This window comes from Taudactylus pleione, unplaced genomic scaffold (assembly GCF_031769625.1).
Source record: "Taudactylus pleione unplaced genomic scaffold, aTauple2 ptg000352l, whole genome shotgun sequence".
NCBI lineage: Eukaryota > Metazoa > Chordata > Amphibia > Anura > Myobatrachidae > Taudactylus > Taudactylus pleione.
Genome location: NW_028284753.1, coordinates 7,026,118 through 7,049,495, shown reverse-complemented (window position 1 = coordinate 7,049,495; position 23,378 = coordinate 7,026,118). Strand labels below are relative to the sequence as shown.

The 23,378-nt window shown below is 43.5% G+C and overlaps 1 protein-coding gene across 3 annotated transcripts in view; it reads right to left on the bottom strand.

Annotated features, from left to right (window-relative positions):
- Positions 1-23,378, bottom strand: part of LOC148508642 (uncharacterized) — a 153,654-nt gene that overhangs the window by 57,027 nt on the left and 73,249 nt on the right. For all 3 annotated transcript variants that reach the window (XM_088444208.1, XM_088444209.1, XM_088444210.1), the window contains 2 exons: positions 19,698-19,797; positions 8,171-8,322 (listed from right to left, as the gene is read on the bottom strand). In XM_088444208.1, coding sequence (XP_088300334.1) covers positions 8,171-8,322; positions 19,698-19,797 — 252 coding nt within the window. The remainder of the gene's footprint in view (positions 1-8,170; positions 8,323-19,697; positions 19,798-23,378) is intronic.

The following is a 23,378-nucleotide window of genomic DNA, read 5'->3' as shown; positions in this document are numbered from 1 at the left end:
CCCACAGCTTTAGCGACCGACCAGGTTGATGGTCGCGATGGTCAAGATCATCGCGACCATCGGGGCTTGCGACGAGATCCTAAAGTTGGGTATCGGCAACCGCAAGCCCCAGGGAGCTTCCTGCTCTGATCGAGCAGGAAGCTCCCCACTGACATCACTGCTGATGTCAGTGCGGCCGCCCACAAAACAGCAGGCGTTCCTTAAACCTTCCGTTTGTGAAACCACCCCCCTGCCACGCCTACAAAATGGGTCGAGCTGTCTATCAACATCGACAGCCACCCCTTTTGTAGTGAGCACCAGAGCGAGAGAATTTCTCTCTCGCTCCGGGGCTTGCGCACGTGCAGTACGGCCGCTGTGCATGCGCAGGGCCTAAACATCGTCCCGCTTGCGAGCGCTCAGTGCTTGCGACCAGGTCTGAATGAGGTCCTCAATCCCTTACTGAACTTTTGTTGCAATTTCATACCCACTGCAGTAACATTTATAATCACTTCCTGCAATTTCATGCCCATTCCAGTCCTGTCTCAGCCACCTACAGTAGTTGCAGACAAAAAAAGATGCAGATTCCAAAAATAAAATGAAATTGAGACAGAAAAATCTCAAATTGCAGTAAAGACTGACTGTGAATGAAGCCCACTGTATATATATTAACTTAAGCTGGGTACACACTTATTGATATGTCATTTGAACGATATATCGGTAGTGCATCAGCAGGTGTGTACATTTGATATGTCTGTAAACGATGTCAATCACAGACAAATCAGGTCGGCTCTGCAGCACAGTCAATGCTGATATATCATGCACATATATATCGGTGCATCTGTATGTATGTAAGGGTGACCTGCCATCCGACCCATATGCTGGCCTCATGAACCACTGTCAATGACATCACTTCTGGTTCCTGTGGTCAGGCCTGTCGGGTTGCAGATTGATAAGTATATATGCACATATCATTTGTGCAGAACACTTACCAAATCGTGGATCTATGGGCCCATCGGGTGGCCGATTCATTGCTCAGTTGTGTATGCAGCACTAATGCCTAGCACTTAATATGAGATTTTCTCCTTCTCATAACGGGTTAAATGGAACTTCATGCTAATTTTGTATAGTCAATATAGTGTGCCTTAGATTTAATGTTTATGGTATGTTTTTGGTTTTATAGATACAGTAGGCCTTGAATTTATTTTGTGTCTTTCAGTGCCACAGTAAATTACAATGTTTTTTCTCACTCTTTCAACTTAATGTTCAAATTTGTAATATAATGGATTCTGCACTGGGAGCAAAGCAAAATTGTCATGTTGCACTGCAGATGGGGCAGATTTAAAATGTGCATAGAGATTTAGATTTGAGAAGGGCTCCAATTAGTACTAAAGGCCAGTGAGGATCTTCTAATGGATGTATTATACAGTTCTCCACTGCATTTATATTGTCCATGATTGGAGCAGTCCTCTCAGCAGTCGGGAGGTAAGAGACTTACTTGCCAAACAACTCTTGGTACATTGGGGGGAATTCAATTGAACACGATGATGAATAGCGCTGGGAATGAGTTCCTGGAACTATTCAATTGTTCCCATCACGCCCTGCACTTAAGTCGGGAGATCAGGGGCATTTAAGAGAGGAGGGGGCCCGTGTGCAGGCTCAGTGCAGGCCCCATCCTCTCTCCAGCGGTGCCACGGTGGCTGCGCAGCAGTACATTCTGGCTAAGTGCCAAAATCTACTGCGCATGTTTGGGTCTTCGGGAAAATGGTGTCAGCGCCGTTTTCCTGAGGACAGCAGTACTGCGTATGCACAAGTCACCGGGAAAATGGCCATCACCATTTCCCAGTGATTGTTGCTGCTCTGCAGTGTCAGCCCGGCGGTGCAGAGCAGTACTCTAGGGACAACGGACAGGTAAGTACAAAGTCTACAATGGGTGCAGGGTGTGCGGTATGGGCCACCCTGGACCCATTATAGATACACCCCTACGGGAGATGCAGGTTACAGCGCTTTAAGCCGGGTGTTTAGTCGTGGAAATCGGCATTCTCCGACTTAAGTGCGAGCCTCGATGCTGTCAGCGCACACCAGCATTGTGGCCCTAGTTTAGTCGGATATCTGGGAGGGTGCTAGCAGAAATCCTCCTGTCGGGAATAGCTCAGGGAACTCATTCCTGGCGCTTGTCAACATCACATTTAATTGAATTCCCCCCATTGCATTCCAAACAGCTTGTGTGGAGTGAGGCTGAGAGGAGCGCCGTTACACTGAAGCCTGGAGGGCACAATCTGGAGCAATGAAGTATTTTTAGGTGGATAATCTAAGGATTAGGGCCTCACCTAAACTTTCAGATGCTAGGGGTGGAAAGGGGCTGGACCTTTTCTCCCTGGGAACTTGTTGACAGGAGGGAATAAAACATCCTTCTGCCACTGGGCACAATGTATCCAGGTGTGACACACCACCAGATGGATATGCATGCACAATAGCAAAAAATAGTAAAATGATTATTGCTAACAAGTCTCAAATATATGTTGAAAAAAAAGAGAAAAGTACTGTCTTACTGGGGGCACTCATACTACCCAAATGAAAACTAAAACATAGCTTTTAACAGGGCCAGACCGCCCATCTGGCACTTTTGGCAAATGCCAGGAGGGCCGATGGCCAGATGGACCGGTCCGTTGTCAAACCCCAGTCGAGAAGCTCCACCTCCCGGCGCTCTGCTCGCCACACCTCAGTGACTCGCGGCGCGCCCCCGTGAGGCAAGACCACGCCCCCTTGAGGAGAGTCCAAACCCCTTTTGCGGGCGTGCGCACAAGGGGACTGCCAGAGCTGCTTAGCCAGTCTGTACTTGGCTTTTAATAATACTTGCTAATACACATCCATAGGAGAACGCTGCAGCAAGAAGTCAAGATTCAAAAAATTTAAATCCGACAATAGTAAGATTAAAAACTTATCAAATTAAGAATGGAAAACATTGATCCTGCTATTTATCTACATAGAGAGTGGGTATCAGTAGTCTGTTAGAAACATCTGAGATGTACTGTAATTGATCCAAAGCAATCATGTGAAATCTTTGGGGATGTCTCAATCACCAAAGTTTGGCGAAAATATGTCCAAACAATTATTCAATGTAAGTGGGAGACAAATCCCAAAATAGAGTTGATGCAGAGCATAACTCAGACAAAAATGCTAAGTAAGTCACATATGTCATATACAATATATGCCTAAACTGTCTATTTGCCTATTTTGGAATAATATGCCTTTTTTGGAATTTGTCTCCCACTTACATTGAATAATTGTTTGGATATATTTTCTGCGTGATTTAGGGCTCTATTTATTAACATTATTTTAACTAAAATAAAGTGAAAAAAGGTGTTTTCACACTTTTTTCACATTATTTTAGTATCACCTAAAGTTACTAAGGGCTCTATTTACTGCAATCCGCATTAAAATGCAGATTGTAGCATGATATTACCAACTGAATTCACATTGCGAATTCAGGCAATATCACAGGGGTTTATGAAAAATACCTTGCAGGGACAGAAGTGTGATAAAGCTCTGTCCCTGCGAATCCCCTTCACAGCCTTATCACTGTATTTTTCGGAAAAAAAAACAGTGACAAGGTGCCACGCATGTGCTGACTTGCCGCCGCTACCCCCTCACGATCGAACCCCCCTTCAACTGCCCTCCCCCCTGTCGTCCGCCCGCAACCCCTCCCTTTAAGTTGACTTACCTTCTGTTATCACTGCTCCGGTGATGTCCTCTGTGTCTCCAGTCAGCTGATCTCCCATCCTGCACTGTGACCTGGTCAGCTGACCGGGTCTCAGTGCAGGATGGGAGACCAGCTGACCGGAGACCCGATCACCGGCCCTGGACTGAGGGTAAGTTTTTTTTTTTACTATTTTCTTTTAGCAGTGATCAGCGTGTGGTCTGTTTAGACCACACAGCTGATCACTGGGGCCGGTTCTGGGCTCTGCTCAAATTTTATTTTTAGTAAATCCAAGGCACATCGCATTTCCCATTACAATTATGGGAAATGCGATCTGTTTACTAAAAATATGTGATAATTAGGGCTTAGAGTAGAATTTTATGAATTCTACTCCAATTGCCCTTTAGTAAATTTAGGTGAAACTAAAATAATGTGAAAAGGGTGTGTAAAACACCCTTTTTCACTTTATTTTAGTAAAAATAATGTTAATAAATAGAGCCCTAAAGGGCAATTGGAGTAGAATTCGTATAAATTCTACTCCAAGCCCTAATTATCACATATTTTTAGTAAGCAGATCGCATTTCCCATAATTGTAGTGGGAAATGCGATCTGCCTGGTAGTTACTAAAAATAAATTGTAAAAAAATAGGTGAGAAAGCCCTGTGATAATAATGCCACCTGGAGATGGCGTTATCAGGGCTTCCCCCCCCCCGGTTCCCCGACTCCTGTTTATGACAGGCAGAGCAGAGCCGGGAGCTGGGCTACAGTGATCAGCTGTGTGGTCTAAACAGACCACACGCTAATCACTCTAGAAGAAAAAAGGAAAAAAAATCCCTATAGTTTACAGAACCCCACCGCTGTCCTGGCGGCAGCTGGGGGAGATGGAAGGCAACACAGATGCTGACACTTCTCACTTATTGTTTCCGTAAAATAGAGTGAGAAGTATGCAGAGGCGATTCGCTGGAACATAGGGCCTGATTCAGACCCACTCACGAGTGGCTGTCCGCTCGCAAGTGGGTCGATGGTGTGCACTGCGCATGCGCACGACGGAGGGAGCTCCGTCGTGCGCATGCGCGAGACGCAATGAGCGAAGGACTTTCCTTCGCTCGTTGTGTCTGATCAAAGGGGGCGTGCTGTCGATGTTGATTGACAGCATGCCCCCTTTGGTGGGCATGCCGGGGGCGTGCCAGCCAGACAGAGGCGTTCCCAAGGGAACGCCTACCGTCAGAAGCCGGCCCCACTGACATCACTAGTGGTGTCAGTGGGAGTGATTTTGGCTGTGATAGAGCCAAAATCACTCCTGGCCTTGCGGTTGAGAAACTCAACCGCAGGCTTCTGGTCGCACTGGCGATGGTCGCGATGGTCAAGACCATCGCGACCATCATCCTGCACGCTCGTATAGGCTGTGGGTGGTGACCCACAGCTATACGAGCGTCCAGGAGGACGCTCCATATTTATGGAGGTGGGCCCTGATTCAGAGCGAGCGCTCTGGTCAGAGCGTCCGGCTCTGAATCAGGGCCATGGCTTTACCGTGAGCTATGTCACAGGTTGTGGATGTTAATACATCCGTGTGATAAATTACATTATCGCAATGCATTAATCATAGTTATTATCACTTAATAACCGCAAATAAATTGCGGATTTTGATAAATAGAGCCCTTAGTGATTGAGACATCACCAAAGATTTCACATGATTGCTTTGGATCTGAGTTGATTACATCTCAGACTACTGATACCCACTGTCAATCTTAATTTGATAAGGTTTTCATCTACTATTGTTGGTTAGAATTTTTTGAATCTTGACTTCTTGCTACAGCATTCTACTATGGATGTGTTTTAACGAATATTAACAATTGCACTACTTGTATTGAAACAGCTAGTAGTGGTCTGTAAAGAGAAGCTGCTGTTTTGGTAAGCTGACACTGACCGGCTCTGGTGAAGTGGAAGCTTGCATACATGTAACTTCCAGGAGCTGATCATTCTGCATCACCTGTTTTCTCCATGTTGGGCTTCAAGGCAGAGCTGGATGGAACAGTGAGCTTAGATAGCCTCGAAAGTGGCTGCAGGGCTATAAAACAGAGCTAAAGACAGCAGTGGACTCGTTTGTAAGTCCCTGGGCTTTGGAAGTGAGAAATCCATCTCTCAATGAATGAGCATAGTAACTTGCATGCATCCACATGGATCGATTTACAGGGATAGGGTCTTGATTGCCACCAGCTGTGATGTATGTTTGAACAAAAAGAAAAGGTGCTCTGCAAGCTCAGAATCAGAACTTTTAAGAACATCTTTGCTCTGTGCATTCCTGGTACCTTCAACTGGGAATACTGTCCTTTTTAGGACATTTGAGTGGAGCTGATAAACATCTATTACATCCAAGATTCTTGCATCTGCATATATCCTATCAAATACATTAAGCACCAAACACTTATATTTTTTCTGGCTGTCCGGAGTTCCAGCCCAGTGTCTCTGAATTTGCTCTCTGCTTGCTACCAAAGAGAACTGGTCCATAATAATTGGCCAGTGAGGGAATTAGTTGTCACCATCAAGAAGGTACTGTAGCAACGTGACCACACAAGTACCCTGAAATAAGCAGTTACAGGTGCCAGTGCAAGACCCTGGTGTTGGCAGTGACCTCTTATAATACACTAGGAGAAGTCAGTAATAGGCACATGCTGATGATAAGAAGGGAACCACTATACCACATAGGTGGTGAAGTCACCTAGGAATAGTGACACCTGTACCCATCCTGTCCCACTGTAACCTGTGATTATATTAGATGGGGATGGGCTGTAAGTGGTGGGATACTGTGTTAATGTGAGAAGTGGCACAGAGGCAAGTGGAATGACTGAGAATTAGATAGTGAAAGGAGCACAGTCCCCTAACAAAAGAGTAGTATTTGAGGCTCCTGAAGATTGTGACTCTTGGATTTCTCTCCATTTTTGATCTGGAGTGTATAATTTGCTCATAATTAAATTTTCCCTTATATGTTATGTAGTTGTTTCTTGTTAACCTCATTAAATTGAAAAGTAGAGACAAGTTCAAATGCCATAATATTTTTAAAGACTTTGGAAAGTATTTATTATATAACTAGCTGGGATACCTGGTATTGCCCGGGTTGTAGACTGGACTGAAGTACACCTGCAGCCTTTATTTGTTTCAACTGTCCTCGCCTATAATCCCATTCCATTGATTCTGAAAAGGACCCCACTGCGTGCAAACAGTGGCATAACTACCAAGGGTGCAAGAGGTGCGGCTGCTATGGTGCCCGAGCTGCCCCTGTGGCCCACTGCTCCCCCTGAACCAGTCACGCACACAAGATGGGCCGGTCCAGTCAAGGCCATTGAGGGGCCCGGGTGTCAGCGATGTTGATTTGGCGCTGTCCTGCCAGCTGATTAAAGCTGGCGCACTGGCAGGCAGTCATGGAGAGACAGCGCCATGGGTTGCAAGGCAATCAGAGCTCGCAGACCAGTGCCAGATTCAAATTTAGCCAGCACTGTCTGTCTGTTTCTGCCATTACCTGCAGGTGCACCAGCTGTAATTAGCAGGTGGCCCAGCCCCAAATCTACACCTGCTGGCTGCTGATGGCACATAGGGGGAGGAGAGTCTGCTAGCGGGACACAGGGAGGTCAGTTGCTGGGGGGCATAATGTGTAAGGGGCATTACTGTTGTGTGTAATAATGTGTTATATGGGGCACTACTACTATTTGGCATAATCTGCAAAGGTCATTACTGTGTGGTATAATGTGTAAGGGACATTACTGTGTAGTGTAAGGGGCATTACTGTGTGGTATAATGTATAAGGGGTACTTCCACTGTGTGGCATAATGTGTATAAGGGGTACTACTGCGTGTCATAATGTGTATAAGGGGTACTACTGTGTGGCATAACCTGAATGGGCTCTGTGTGGCATAACCTGAATGGCCTCTGTATGGGGGCAAATGTATGTGTTTTTTTTACCTGGGGGGGCCTTAAGATCCTGCTATGTTCCTCACAAAATTCTAGTTATGCCCTTGCTTTCCAACACAGAGGCTGTGGATTTGATAGGAACTTGTCATCAAGTTTCCTCAGACTGAGGATAAAAGGATACTTTAGTAGCTTTCTCACAGGTTTTTGGCAGACGCCAATTTCCACTGGAGCCAGCCCTGGAACCTGTGTAATATAAGAATGTCCCCATTTTAGTGTTTGTGTGAGAATGTGTGGCCCTGACGATGTTCAAACCTAGGCAAAAACCTAATCCTGGTCAAACTACACCACCATGCCAAATTTGGTGGAGCTAGGTCGAAAACTCTGGCCATGCATAAAGGATAAACAGACAAACAGGCTTTCTCGCTTACTATGTAGATGTATCTTTAACATAAAAACCATACAAATAATTATTTTTAAAATTCTGTAAATTCTTACATTATTATTAAAAGTAGTTACATTTACATATATATCTACGGCTCACATAATATATTGTGAATCCATAATTGAAAAACACCTACAGATCACTTACCTATTTTAGGTAGAACAAAACCAACTGGATTTGGCCACAGACCCTCAATGAAATCCCAAACCTCTCTGGTGAATAAATATTTCAAAGGCTGTAGTTGATTTAAACTGTTAATGAAAATGGAAATCTCTTTTTCTGTGCTTTCCAGATGTATTCTGCAATAAAAATAAAATTATTTCAAAAGGGATTTTCAAATGGAAATTCTTTCAGAGTCACGATGTAGATACTTAAACAATACTGTTTTCTATGTAGTTGTGCTTTTTAGTAGAGATGAGCGGTTTGGTTATATTTGATTATGTTCGGATATCATCAACAGCCTCATATTGACTATCTAGCTCTCACATGTTTTGGATAGCCAATCTTTTTAATAAAAAGTAGAAATGAGTGGTTCGGTTTTGACTCGGTTCTTTTCCCCAAATTAATGCAAGTTCAAATTAGTACAGATTTATCTTACTTGGCTATCCTAAACGAGTGAGAGATGGATAGCAAATATGAGGCCATTTTTGAGATCTGGACATAACCTACTTTTTGGTGATGGGTTTCTAAAGGCAAGATCAAGTAACAAGCACATAGATGTTGTTAGGGGGCTGATATAATTACAGGTGTTTACTATTGGAACAGATCTCCATCGCTTTACACAGTGGCATGGTAGTTATTATTATTATCTTTTATTTATATGGTGCCACAAGTGTTCCGCAGCGCCTTACAAAGTACATAGACAAATAAGTGAACAGGAATCCAGTCAATCGCAGTATAACAAAGGACAAAGACAAGGTTTATACACATTGCTGTGTAAACGATTAAAACATTCAAAATAGGGGGCGTGGCTTGGCTGGCAAGAGGAGCAGACGTGCCTCAGGCAAGCTCCTGGGTCTCCACTCATAACTGGGTGGTGTTCTGGTGCTTCCCCAACCCCAGCACACTAATTACAGTGCCGCTACCTGCCTCTACCTGCTCACCTGTAAATAGCCGGGCTCCCGCTGGTTTCCGGTCCCCTGCACGCCAACAATCCCGGTCGCGGCCTACACCATCTCAAAGCCGCGGCCTTGATTTGGTGGCTTCCCGCCGCCGCGACCCGCGGCAATCACCTCGTCTGGCCGCAGATCCTCCTCCTACCTCCCCCCAGCATCTCCGCGGACCCCAGGCTTTATTACCCGGCTGCAGGGAAGGCCTCAGGCTGACGGTTCCCAGCTCTACAGACCCACGAACGGACCCGGCCGCCATCTTGGAGGTGGCACTGGCGCTGACTCCGGCCACAGAGGTAGCTGCTGTTGTCCCTCACCTCTTCATACTGCCTGTATTCTTTGAAAGTGCCCCTTTTTGCCCTAAGAGGATATGGGCTGATACTCCCAAGATATCTGCAGCCCTGTAGTGACACTGGAGTGACTGAGCTATTTCCATTTATCTGCGCCCTCTGGTGGCTGCTCACTGCTATTACACTGGATTATCCAATATAATTTACATGTCTCCACCATATTCTCGAGTTTACTCTTATATGGCCTAGACACTTTCTGCACAGCTACACTCTCCACTTTACGGCTGCAACCGGAGAGTGGTTCACCCCGTGACAACACCTGTACTACATGGAAATGGGCCCCTCCGCATGCTGATGCCAGCTTAGCCATCTTTTAGGGGGAATGGTCTAACGGCAGCCTTGACCGCCATATACTCTGTTCACATATAATTTCCACAGTGCCTATCTTTTTTTTTTGCTTCGCAGTTAATATTTACCTCTTGCCTCATGATGAAAGACAGGAAAAGCTCTCAAAAAGACAGGAAGAGACCCCAAGCAAAGACCTCCACTCGCACGACGGATACCCCTTCTTCCTCCGATTTGCGACAGTTTCTACGACCACAAGAACATGTCCCTTCTGGTGATATCTCATCCCCTTCCTCTCCTAGGTTCTCCTTGGCCTCTGATTCCCCCTCCAGGACAGAGGAACATACCTTGGGCTCGGATCTTACATCAGAGATGGGCGGTATTTCACAGATCCTGCAGCTTCTACGCTCCATGCCGACAAAACAGGATTTTGAACAGGTGGAACGCAGGATCCAGGATACTGTCCGTTCCGAGATTGCATCCATTCAAACGGAGGTGTCTCGGCTGGGCACTCGACTAAATTCTCTAGAAGATTTCACCTCTGAATCTGCTGTTGCTCACAATGCTCTTCGAGCAGCTGTCCTCCGTCAGGCGGTTGAATTTCAGCGTTTTCAAGACCGACTGGATGATTTGGACAATAGAGGGAGGCGAAACAATTTGAGGATTCGAGGTGTTTCGGAAGATGTCCCTCCACAAGGCATCACTGACTTTCTTACCAGCGTTTTTAACGAGCTCCTGGGCCATGACCCCGGCTCTCCGATTGACTTTGATAGAGCCCACTGTGCACTATGGCCTAGAGGAGCACCGTCAGATCGACCGAGAGACATTATATGTCGCCTACACTATTACTCTCAGAAGGAAGATATCCACCGTAAGATCCGTCGTGTGGACGTTCTCAATATTGATGATCAACCGATCCAAATCTTTCAAGACTTATCCTGGATGACCCTCCAAAAACGTAGAGCATTACAACCTCTGACTGCTGAACTCCGCAAACTCGGCATCAAATACAGATGGGGTTTTCCCTTCAGCCTTCAAGTCTCTCACAACGGCAAGCTGTCTATCTTCATGGAACCAGCTGACCTTGCTTCTTTCTGCTCTGCCTTAGACATTCCTCTGGTCTCTCTCCCAGATTGGCAGGAGTCTTTGTTGCAGTCTATCCTGCCAGAGCTTTCTCATCCCAACAATGATTGGCGTCTAGTACAACGCAACCCGAAACCCCCTGCGACTCAATGTACATCCATGGCACCGGCTCCACTATAACGACTCATATTAAGATAGAATTATTAAGCCTAAGATAAATATTAAGCGTAAGATAGAATTCACTAGTGAAGTAGGTATAAAACCAATGTGCCTTACTACGGTCTCAACGGGAGATGTTTACTTTTGTGATTATACATAGGGACTGATGGCCAAAAGCCTCCTTTCTGGCTTTAACTCCCTTCTATTTTCATATATGTTCCATTGTATTGTGAGTTTATATGCTAAATAGGCATTTGGTATTTTTCTACTGACATTTCTGAGTGACGCAATCAAGTATTCGTTTTGCTAATATGGTATAGGCTTTACTCTGTTTCTAATGTTTTATATAGTGTTCAGAGTATACTTTATTCTCTGTTTTATATTTTGTATTCTAATTAAGGTTGTTGTTGTCACAGACCCCCGATGACCCCATAACCGCCTCGTTTTTCTTGGACTCGGTCATGCCCCTCATGCCCGAGCTCCCAAGTGGCGGTAGTGTATTGTTTCTACTCATTTTATTTTATTTCTCTCCCTGTCCACGAATTTAAATTTTTTTAGTTTTCACCATGTGTTGTGTTTTTTTTGTTTTATTTTTCTTTTTTCCTTTTTTCCCTAGTGTGTCCTTTCTTCCCGGCGGAGTTGATGCCCTCCTCCTCAGCTTGTGTTCTGTCCCCTGTATAGTAGATGATGGTGGTTAGCACTCGAGCCTCGACCATTAAATTGGTCTCGCTCAATGCAAAAGGTCTAAATTTGCCTGAGAAACGGTCTAGACTACTTCGAGACCTATTCGCTACTAAAGCTGATGTAGCGTTTATTCAAGAAACTCATTTTAGGTCTGATGCAGCCCCTACACTCAAAGACCATAATTTTCCTGTCTCCTTTTATAATAACAATAGTAAAAGTAAATCTCTCGGAGTTGCTATTCTCCTATCTAAGCGTCACCCATTCCAAGATGTGACTTCTTTGGCTCTGGAGGAGGGCAGAACACTCCTGGTCAAGTGCTCACTGTATGGACAGCTTTATACATTTATCAACCTTTATCTCCCCAACCAGAATCAGCCTGCCTTTCTTTCTACAGTCCTCGATCGGATTGCCCCACTGGTCGTGGGTATACCGGTTGTGGGCGGAGACTTGAATTGGCCTATCCAGCTGGAGGTTGATGTCTCGGGATCCCCCGCCAGGTCCTCATTGGCTGCCCACCGTAGGGTTAGGCGCACCCTCCATGACCACCAGCTGGTTGACACTTGGCGACTTCAACATCCGGGTGACAGGGATTATACATTTTATTCTCGACCTCACGATGTGTACTCCAGGTTGGATTATTTCCTTCTTCCACATAGATTTTTACACCTAATTCAGGCCACCACCATTGGAATAATTACCTGGTCGGACCATGCCCCTATCGCTCTGACCCTCGAGACCTCTTGCCCCCACTTCAAACAATGTGTATGGCGGCTTAATGAGCAAATTCTTGCCAATCCACGCTGTAAGTCTCAAATAATTGAATCAATTAATGACTATTTCTCTATTAATGAGACGCCCGAGGTCTCGGGGGTCACGGTGTGGGAGGCGCACAAATGTGTACTCCGGGGGAAACTCATCCAACTAGGTTCAATGTTAAAGCGAGAGAAATCAAGTAGGAAACTTACCCTGCTCCAACGATTGAAAGATCTCGAGACAACGCATAAGTCTTCCCCCTCCCCTCAGGTTTTGTCTGACCTGATTGAGACTAGAGCTGCCCTGAATGCCTTGCTCTTCGACGATGTAAAAAAGGATTATAGACTCTGTAGGAATCGATTTTTCAAGTGGGGTAACAAGCCGGGGAGATTGTTAGCGAGAGCCCTACGTTCCCAAAGAGCCACTTTATATATTCAAATGGTTAAGGATTCTGGGGGTGTCAGGCGCACGCTTACTCGTGACATAGCTGATGCATTTCGCTCGTACTACACCAAACTTTACAATCTTCAAGACCCTCTGACTCCTGAGTCCCTGGCCTCGTCTCGGGAGCTTGTGGCCCAGTATCTCCGTGATTCTGGCCTGCCCAGACTGTCAGAGGAAGACAGTGCTTGGTTAGATTCTCCTTTTTCCCTTTTAGAACTCGAGACAGCCCTTAAAAACACGCCATCTGGAAAAAGTCCAGGTCCAGATGGATTCACCATTGCATATTATAAACTTTTGCCCAAAATGCTTGATGCCTTTAATACGATTTCAAATGAATGTGGGTTCTCCCCCCCAATCTTTGGAAGCACACATTACAGTCATTCCTAAGGCAGGTAAAGACCCGACTCAATGCGCCAGTTATCGCCCGATATCCCTCCTTAATACTGATGTTAAATTGTTTGCGAAATTGATTGCCAATAGGCTTAAGACCCTGCTTCCTACCCTAATACACTCGGATCAGGTGGGGTTTGTGCCTGGGAGGGAGGCGCGGGACAATACTACTAAAGCCATAGATCTAATACATTTAGCTTCTGGTGGTTCCGTCCCAGTGGTCCTGCTATCCACTGATGCCGAGAAGGCATTTGACAGAGTCAGTTGGATATTTATGGAAGGAATTTTGAAACACATGGGTTTCGGCCCTGTAGGCTTTTATCGAATATTAGCGCTTTATCGTTCTCCCATGGCACGGATTAAAATTAATGGTGCACTCTCGGACCCGGTAAAAATAAATAATGGTACCAGACAGGGGTGCCCTCTCTCACCCCTTATCTTTATACTATGTATGGAAGCCCTTGCATGCACTATTAGACTCAACCCAAACATCACTGGCCTCAAAATTGGGGATGCTGATTACAAATTGGCTCTGTTCGCAGACGACCTGTTAGCCGTCTTATCCAATCCGGTTGTCTCAATACCCAATCTGATGGTCGAATTTCAGAAATTTGGCTCTCTTTCTAATTTTAAGGTGAACTATTCAAAGTCTGTAGCTGTGAATGTGTCAGCTCCACCCCACTCCATAGCTGGGCTCAAGCAATCCTTTTCCTTTTCCTGGCATCCCTCTAGCCTGAAATATCTCGGGGTCACCCTATGCACTGACCTTTCCCGTCTCTTTGCCGATAATTTTAAAAAGCTACTACATACCCTCCACTCTGAATTCAAAGACTAGGGTACCAAAAGGCTTTTGTGGCTTGGTAAAATTAGCGTAGTGAAAATGAATGTACTACCTAGGGTTCTATATCTTCTTCAGACACTACCTATACATATCCCCAAAGCCTGGTTCTGGGAATTACTCATTGTTGTTAGAAATTTTGTATGGGGTAATAAGAGACCGAGGTTTCAGCATGCTATCCTTTTTAGACGTAGACATATGGGAGGGCTTCAACTCCCACACTTCTCAGGTTACTATGACGCAGTGATGCTGGGCAGGATCATGGAGTGGTCCCGGACAACTGACATTAAACAGTGGGTTCACCTTGAAAATGTATCTTTGCCCATACATATAGCACAGTATCCCTGGATGTCTAAGATTCCTGTTGTCTCCCATCCCACTATAGGCCCAACTTTGGCTCGCTGGAATAGATTGCGTAAACTTCCCTGCGTGTCCTCAAAATTTTCCCCCTTGACTCCCTTGTTCAATAATCCTGACTTTCCCCCAGGGGTTGTTACCTCTGCCTTTTCCATTTGGATGCGATGTGGAGTGCAGCGAGTTGGCCAGCTGGTGGAGGAGGGGGGTGTGTCTTCCTTTTCTGTATTGCAGACTAAATGGGACCTCCCCCCATCTGAGATTTGGAGATACCTACAATTAAAGCATTTCATACAGTCCGGGGAATTACGTGCTGCTTCTGTCAGACCCCTGACTCTCTTTGAGGACATGTGCTTGGCACCTTTACGCCCGGCGCATTCCCTCTCGAGAGGATACGGACTTCTGATTGAGCACATGTACTCTGCTCTCCCTAAATATGTTAAAGACTGGGAACGTGACTTACAGCTGGACTTAACGGACTTTGATTGGAACAGAATTTTCCAGAATACATTTGTTAGTTCTGTTAGCTACTCTGTAATTGAAACACAATTTAAGGTTCTATCACGCTGGTATAGGTGCCCCATTACCCTGGCTAAGATGTTTCCTGGGGTGTCCGACAGATGCTGGAGGTGCAATGAGGAAATTGGCTCTCCACTACACATTTGGTGGGAATGTAGGCTTCTACGCCCCTTCTGGGAACAAGTAATATCTATCACCAAGTCGATTGTGGGCTCGGAGACACCCTCTGATCCTTCTTTCTGGCTTCTTAATCTATACCATGGTTCTCCAGCAACATATAAAAAATCCCTCTTAAAGTTCCTCAACAGTGCTGCGAAAGCTGTTATCCCAGTCCACTGGCGGTCTACTTCCCCCCCCACTCTTAAAGAGTGGTTTGCCCGAATAGACATGTACATGTCTATGGAGGACCTCCAAGTGACCCCAGAAAAGAGTCAAGAGTTCATCTCTACTTGGCATCCATGGCTGAACTTTAAATCTTCTGGAACATATCTGACGTCTGTGGCATGATCTTGATCACTTCTCCACTGATGGAGTTCTAATGGTAGATCTTGTTGAGGACAGGATTTAATTAACAACTCTATTTGTATTTTGAGGCATCTAACTCCTCCCCCCCACCCCCCCACACTTCTCCCTCCCCTTTCGTCCCAACCCCTTCCCTTCTCTGTTTGTCTCTAATTAAGTTATTTATTTATTTTTATGTTTACCTATATCTTAATCTTTTATTTTTTATTATATATTTTTTTTTTATAAATATTTTTTCTCATTGGACTAGATACCAACTTTTGGTTACGATTACTATGTTTTGAGTATATTTGAATGATCAGTCTATGTTGTGTGTGATCTTTATTTTGCATTCTGGTGTACTGTTTATTTGTTTTGATAAAAATAATAAACATATATTGGAAAAAAAAAACATTCAAAATAAGCTTTAGGGAGTCAGCATTCAAGTATTAGGTCCCTTTGTGGGGAGAAAGGAGTGGAAGAAAGTATAAGGAGAAGCACATGAGGGAAGATGGCACTGCTTGTAAGAGCTTACATTCTAAAGGGGAGGGGCAGACAAACAGTCATGACACAGATGGGGTATTTAGGGAGGAAAGATCATGTAGTGTATTAGGATGGCAGCTGGAAGGCCATGATGAAGTATTGGGTATTGAGAGCCTGTTTGAAGATTTGAAGAGAGGTGGATAGTCTGATAGGGAGAGGATAGAATTCCATAGGTAGGGAACTGCACATGCAAAATCTTGGAGGCGGGAGTGGTAGGAAGTAATCAGTTGGCAGGAGATACGGCATGCATTTGTTGAGCGAAGTGGATTGGCGGGAGTGTGAAGGGAGATGAGGTTAGAGATGTAAATGGGAGAGGATTGGGTGAGGGCTTTGTAGGTGAGTGTAAGAACCTTGAATTGGGTTCTGAAAGGGAAGGGGAGCCAGTGTAGGGCTTGAAGGAGGGGGGAGGCAGATGTAGAAAGTTTGGAGAGGAAGATGAGCCAAGCAGCAACATTGAGAACACATTGGAGCAGAGACAGATGTGGAGTCTGGGAGGCAAGATTGGAGGAGATTACAGTAGTCAACAGTAGAGGGTTTTCATAGCATCCAGGTTGAGATGTGTGAGAGGTGCTGAATGTGTGGGTTGAAGGAGAGGGAGGAGTCCAGGATAACTCCAATACAGCGCACTTTGAGCTAGAGGAGATAGTTGTGCCATCAATTGATAATGAAATTGTGGGAGCAGCAGGAGAAGTGGTGTCAGAGGGTGAAATCCAGGTTTCAGTAATGGCTAGGAGATGTAGGGAATTGTAGATGAAAAGGTCATGGGTGGAGACTAATTTATTACAGACCGATCTGGAATTCCAGAGGGCACAGGATGGAGGGACAGTGTTAGTGGGGGAGATGTGAATGAGATTATCAGGGTTGCTGTAGCATGGAGGTGAGATTAATTTGAGGGACCAATATGAATAGAGTATACCGATGGTGTGGGCACCTGTAGGAGGTGGGCAGGGAGGGAGTTTAAAGAGATATGAATGGCAGTGGCATGAAGTGACAGGGAGAAATGTGCAGGAGGAGTGTTGGGTAATAAGTTCACTCCCAACGAAAGCCTTATCTGTGTGGAGTTCATCTGGTCCTCTTGTATTTGTGTGAGTACCTTTGGGTGCTCTGGTTTCATTGTACAGTCCAAAAACACAGTGTTAGGTATATTCGCTTTCAACTAAATGGACCTTGGTATGTATGTGTATTTTTCTTTAACCCTCACTTTAAATCTCACACTATTGTGATGCATGGGGTGGTTCTGTTGGGTTGGCCTGGGGGGTCCCGTGCCCTGTATTTGTTCCATAGGAGTGTTAGGGACCTGCCTGATAGAGGTCACCTGGATGCAGTGGGCAGGTCCATAATTATGGCCATTATTATGCCAAGAACCTCTTATGCAATTTAGCAGTATTATTATTAGGTTCAGCATGGTAGAGTGTGTACTTGCATTTGTCTGTTTCTTCTTGCAGCACTACAAGTCTCAGCAGGTAGCACCTCACATTGTGCTTACGGTGTGCAATCTAGGGCCCCTCCCCCTATTTATGTGTGTATTGTAAATAGTTTAAACCGCAAGCTCCAATGTGAATGTGGTAGGGACTGATGTGAATGGCAAATATTTTCTGTAGACACTGAGCAATATGATTGGTGACATATAACCAATAATAATATTCACACAGTGATCGTGTAGAGCACACAAATTGCTTAGGATGGTCCCAGTTTTGCGCTGACATACCATTGTGCTGATATGTCTCAATGAAGAATCATGTCTACTCTAAACACAAGTTTTTCTCTGTAAATTTTGTTGAACAAAGTTAGAATTAGTTGATAATACTGTCTATGTCCTCCATTTAAAGCTGCGCTACCACCTAGTAAGATATTTTAATAAGGTGCCCATTAATGCACATCTATGCAGTCATTTCATTCCAGGGCTCCTCCATTACTCATATTGCCCTAAATGCATTAAAGAAGGTGTGAGCAAGAGAACCAATCACAGGCTGCAACCCAGAGATTAAGAGTTATGATTGGTCCTCTCATTTACAGCCCCATACACTGCCATTTAAAGTTGGTGAATGACCAGAAAACTTAAGGCGAGCATAGGCCCCATTTATCAACGAGTTTTATCACGGGTGATACATTTCACTGTGTATGATAAATGGTGCTCTAGCCAATCAGCTCCCAACTATATATATGCACACTGTATATATATACAGATCTGCTCCACTACATTGTTGTCCATAGTGCAGCGAATCGCACTATGCGTGGTCCGAGATGGACTCCCGCAATCGGAGACGCGCATTCGCATCTCCATAGGATGTAATGGGAGACGCACCTCCGCTATAGGGGATGCGCTTTCGCATTTCCATAGGCTTGAATGGACATGAGCTCCCGCGATTGGGGATGTGCCATAGCGTAGCGCATAGCGCGATTCGTGGGTACGTTTGTGCCATGATCAGCCACAATGAATGTGGGCGCATCTATATATAGTAAAAAAGTAATTTGCAGTAAAGTGGGGTCCCTTGATGGTGGCTGCAAGCTTAAATGCATTGATCAATTCATGAACCAAACCCCACTTTTTATTATTATTATTGTTAGTTATTATGGTGAGTGCAGAGTCCCTGTTATGTCCTTATACGTATTAAAACCCATGGAAAATGTCTGTGATTGCACAACAGACTTGATAGTGTTTGGGCTTTAGTAAAAGCTGGAAAAAGGTTCCTGGTGTTATGGATGGAGAGGGAAGACGGGTTCCATCATTAGGCCCTTTTCGGGTCTTCAGCCTGAGAGCAGGCTAATTAGTACGTGCACCTGTAAGAGGCTGATAAAAGTGTGTCAGGGGTTTTAATCAGTGTCTCACTACCTGCGGAAAGTGGCAGCAGGTTTATTAAGAGACATTGGGGGAAATGTACTAAGCTCTGGAAAGTGATAAATTGGTCAGTGATAAACTACCAGCCACTCAGATCCTAACAGGAGTTACAGGCTGTGTTTGAAAAATGACAGTAAGGAGCTGATTGTCTGGTAGTTTATCACTCTCCAGTTTATCACTTTCCAAAGCTTAGTACATCTGCCCCATTGTGATTTATGACTGTGAGTACTGTGCATATGCCTATGTTTGTGGTAGGGGCATTAGGTCCTACCACTTGAGAGAGAGGGAAACTCTGTGATTAGTTAGAGCCCAGATGGGTTAGGATTTTGTTTAATATTTTTCGTTTTCTGCACAATAAACTAGCTTTGGCTAATTTCATGGAAATCCTGGACTAAAATGTAAGCTTGAAGGTTAAAGTAATTGAGGATTTAATTTATTTAATAATACAGTAGTGAGTGGTGTTGAACCTTAATTTAGGGAGCTCTGATATCTGCTGCAGACCCTTTTCTTACATATGGATATTGATGCAGTAAAACCTCAGAAAACTACAAGTTTAGGAAGTTTTATCACAAAAAGGCTTTCATACATATCGCCCATAGTATGATTTCAGCTTTGTGTGGTGCCCACTTATTTTAAGTACATCCTCTGTATATACTTTGCCTGCACATAGTGCAGGAATTTTTTTGGTTAGATCTACCTGTTTCTTCTCATTACTGCCCCACTGGGTAAATATACTGTTTATACTAACAGATAACACAACCATACAGGACTTTGAGCCATGGTGTACCTATAAATGTGAGCAAGCTAGTTCTAGTACACTTACTGGGAGACTTTCTGCACTGTGTCTGGGGAGTGACAGGCTGATGCGATAACATAGCCTGTATCTGCTGGAATAACACAAACTCCTCCTGCATTCATGATTTCTGAAACACAAATAAAACCACACATTATACTGGATGAATACTATTCGTGAATGTTAAATGACAATTATTTTTTTTATTTAAAGCGAGTAAAAGCAGTAAGACCATCAATCTTAAATCCAAACACAACAACATTTTTTATTAGGTCACGTCACAAGATCATTCACATAAATCATTTGGGTAAAACCAGAAATGCTGCCTCTGATGAGCAGGCTCCTAAACCTGTCACAAAATGCCTGATCTAATCTAGATACACCCAGGTGCAAATCTGTACCCAAAATAATATAAACCCAGTATTCAAATACAATACCTAGGTCACTTTAATTCACTATAATACACTCATAAGCATAAATTGCAAATACACTACCTGTGAAATGTTTCAGAACACCCCTATTTTTCCAGTTTGTATTGAATTATAAGCAAGTAAAGTACAGGTAACAACCTTAAATGGTGCAAAGGCAAAAGTAAACTACTGAAGTTTAAAAAAAAGTATCGGTTGGCATAAACTGAATATAATGTAGATTGCAGAGTTCTATAAAAGGCTTTTTTCAGGGAACAAGTAATGGGTTAAGAACTTAGAGCTGCAGCAATGAAAAAAAGAGTCTTGTCTGGGCCATGAAGCACCACCAGTGGGCTACTGAAGCCTGGAAGAAAACCTTATGGATCCATTAATCTAAATGTAAAATCTGTGATTCATCATGCAGGGTCGATTAGACAAAATGATGGTTTCTCAGTGTTTGGGGTTTATATATTGAAAATGTACGAAGAGCAATACAGCAAAATACCCCACTTTTGCTATTAAAATAATTGCTCTTTTAAAGGACAGGCATAAACACTCCAGGTAGACACCTTTACTCTTAGTAAATAAACCCTTGTAACATAAACTGTGAAATGTGGATGAGGAAGCATGTTGATCTGGATCTCTTTTGCTGGATCCCCAGTAGAGAACTTGCACAGAGTGATTGGCACTATTAACTAAAAGGGTTACCACAGTATTTTGCAGTGCCATACAATACTCTCTGGTATATTATGCATAGTTGGTTAAAGCTTCAGCCTACAGCAAGATAATCCTCCTGGCTATGTCTGAATTACCTTTAAAGAAAAGAACATAACAGTATGAATAGAATGGCCAGCATAGTTTCAGGCCGGGATGTACCAAATGGAATATGTGATAAAAATCCCGTTTTCGGGGTTGTACAGCATTTTCCATATGTGCTATTGGGTGGCTGCCGTGCTCCAACGCGGAGGGTAATGCCACATTTTGCTGGCGTTACCCTATAGAAGTCTATGGGCCGGTATGAGGGATCCAATTGGATTGCTCCCAGCATGCCCCGCGTCCGCCGCGTCACTCTGCGCATGCGCAGATGGACTCCTTTGTTATAAACCCGGAAGTCCAGAGTGCAGTGCTGATTGCAAAGGACAGCTCTGATCAAAAGAGCTGTCCTTTGCTGTACTGATGGCATATGTTAGTACATATGCGATCAGTAGGGATGCGATGTCTGGCAGCATGTAACATACAATGTTAGTACATCCCTCCCTCAGTCTCCAGACTTCAACCCAATTGTGCTGGTTTAGGATGAACCAAATAGAAAGGTGAAAGCAAAGCAATCTACAAGGACAACACATTTATGAGAACTTCTGCAACAGTGTTGGGAAAAACAATATTTGATTTTCTTTGTAGAAAGAATGGCACTGGTGTGTTTGGTGGTTATATCTGCAAAAGGTGACTACTTTTATGAATCAAAATTTATATTAAATGTTGTTAAACAAAATGATTCTATTGTTTAATTTTTACCCTCAATTGTTTATTTGGTCTGTGTTTTAAATGTACATTGAGATATTGGACTTCCTACATTTCAATAAAAACTGTAAAACTGAGGATGTTCTAAAACTTTCGACTAGTTGTGTATTTAGAATTTTTAGTCCTTCTAAAATATAAATAGGTAAAACCTTTAATCCATATTTGTTTATATCCATGCACAGACACTGGTGTATTTGATGCTGATGTCTCCTGGTATAATTAAGTCAGTTCATATGTAATTATTCAATTTCAATCTTAAAACACCCCTACAGTCCCAATCCGGATGTCAGAGAAAAAAAACTGAAAATAGTGTCATTAGTCAATGCTTCTATTTCCATATGTAGACAGTGCAGGACAACTATACAGGTTGGAAATGGAAGACTTTACATTTACAAAAAACTAAGGTACATTAAAACCTATCCCTAGATTGCACTACTAGACTGTGGTTCTTTTTTCTTAACCTGTTCTTTTTCTGCTGACTTTAGGTAAAACAGCTTTGATTCCGTGCATGCCTCAGGTTCAACAAAAAGAAAACAGACCTGTAAAGTGTGGGCTAAAAACTTAATATAGAAATATAAATAATTTTCCCATAGAGGGTTTGTTGAATAAAATGAATAAACAGGTATTGTTATGTTGTTTCTATCTAGCCCATCCCTATGAAAGCTCAGACATGATATTGGGTGTGTCTGTTCATAAAAATCTTAGCTGGGAGACACTAATTATAAATGAATTTACAACTTGTTTTCTGGCAGGAGTCTGTGAGTATGGAATAGGGAGAGTGTGACTCAGGTTATAGACTCAGTTATCCGAGGAGATAAACTGCTGTTGTTTTTAATCTTGCAATCCGAGAGCTTGGTTGTGTGGATCCTAAAGCTGCTGCAGGAACAGTATGCTATGATACTGCTGTATACTGTATTCCTTGTTGTTGTTTTTCTTCTCTTTTAAAGAAGTGTATTTTTATTTTCAGTTTTTAAAAAAAGAGACCTCTGGCTTGTTTACTAGACCTCTTATGACACGCTACGACAAGCACAGTTTGCATTAAAAAATGTTCAGTTTTTTACTGGTGAGAAAAAAAGCTAATAGGTGCAGTTAGGGTTGTCGGAGGGGAGCGATCATCTCCCAAATACTACCACTACTGAAGATCTCCTACTTCTAATTGGAGTCATAGAATACTTTCCAATTGTATTACCATTTTAAATAAAAGAAAATGTGTTCTACCTGGCATCATTTGCAAATTATTTAGTCCTTTTTTGCTTTATTTGCCTCTCCAAATTTGGCCACCAGCCTTCATACAATATGCAGTAGGTTAAACTCTTATTGCCAATTTTTATGACACGTATCAAAAATGGTAAAGAATTTTGTAAATGAGGTCAGTTAGTAGCATTTTCAAATAGTGAAAACTTTTTCCATTTTGGCATAACCAGTTAATAGTTAGTAAAAGTGATGCATAGTTCTACAATGTACAAAAGTACTTATATTCTTCCCTCGTACAAGGACAGTAGGGTCTATTCATCATCACTTAATTTCTACTAAAGTAGGTGACAATTAAGATTTTCACCTATTTTTTAGAAATTAAGTGCCACAGCTATTCATAATTCTTGTAACGCAGGAGATATCACTGATATCTCCTGTGTTACAATTGTCCCCCGATAATTTTCACAGTTCCCATACTATAGTACGGTGTTGTGGAAATTATGAAATTCATCAAGTGCGCAGCTTCAAGACAGGCTGCAAAGAGACAGTGAAGCGAAGTGAAGTGAAATGTCCCCTTATTCCAAAAAGC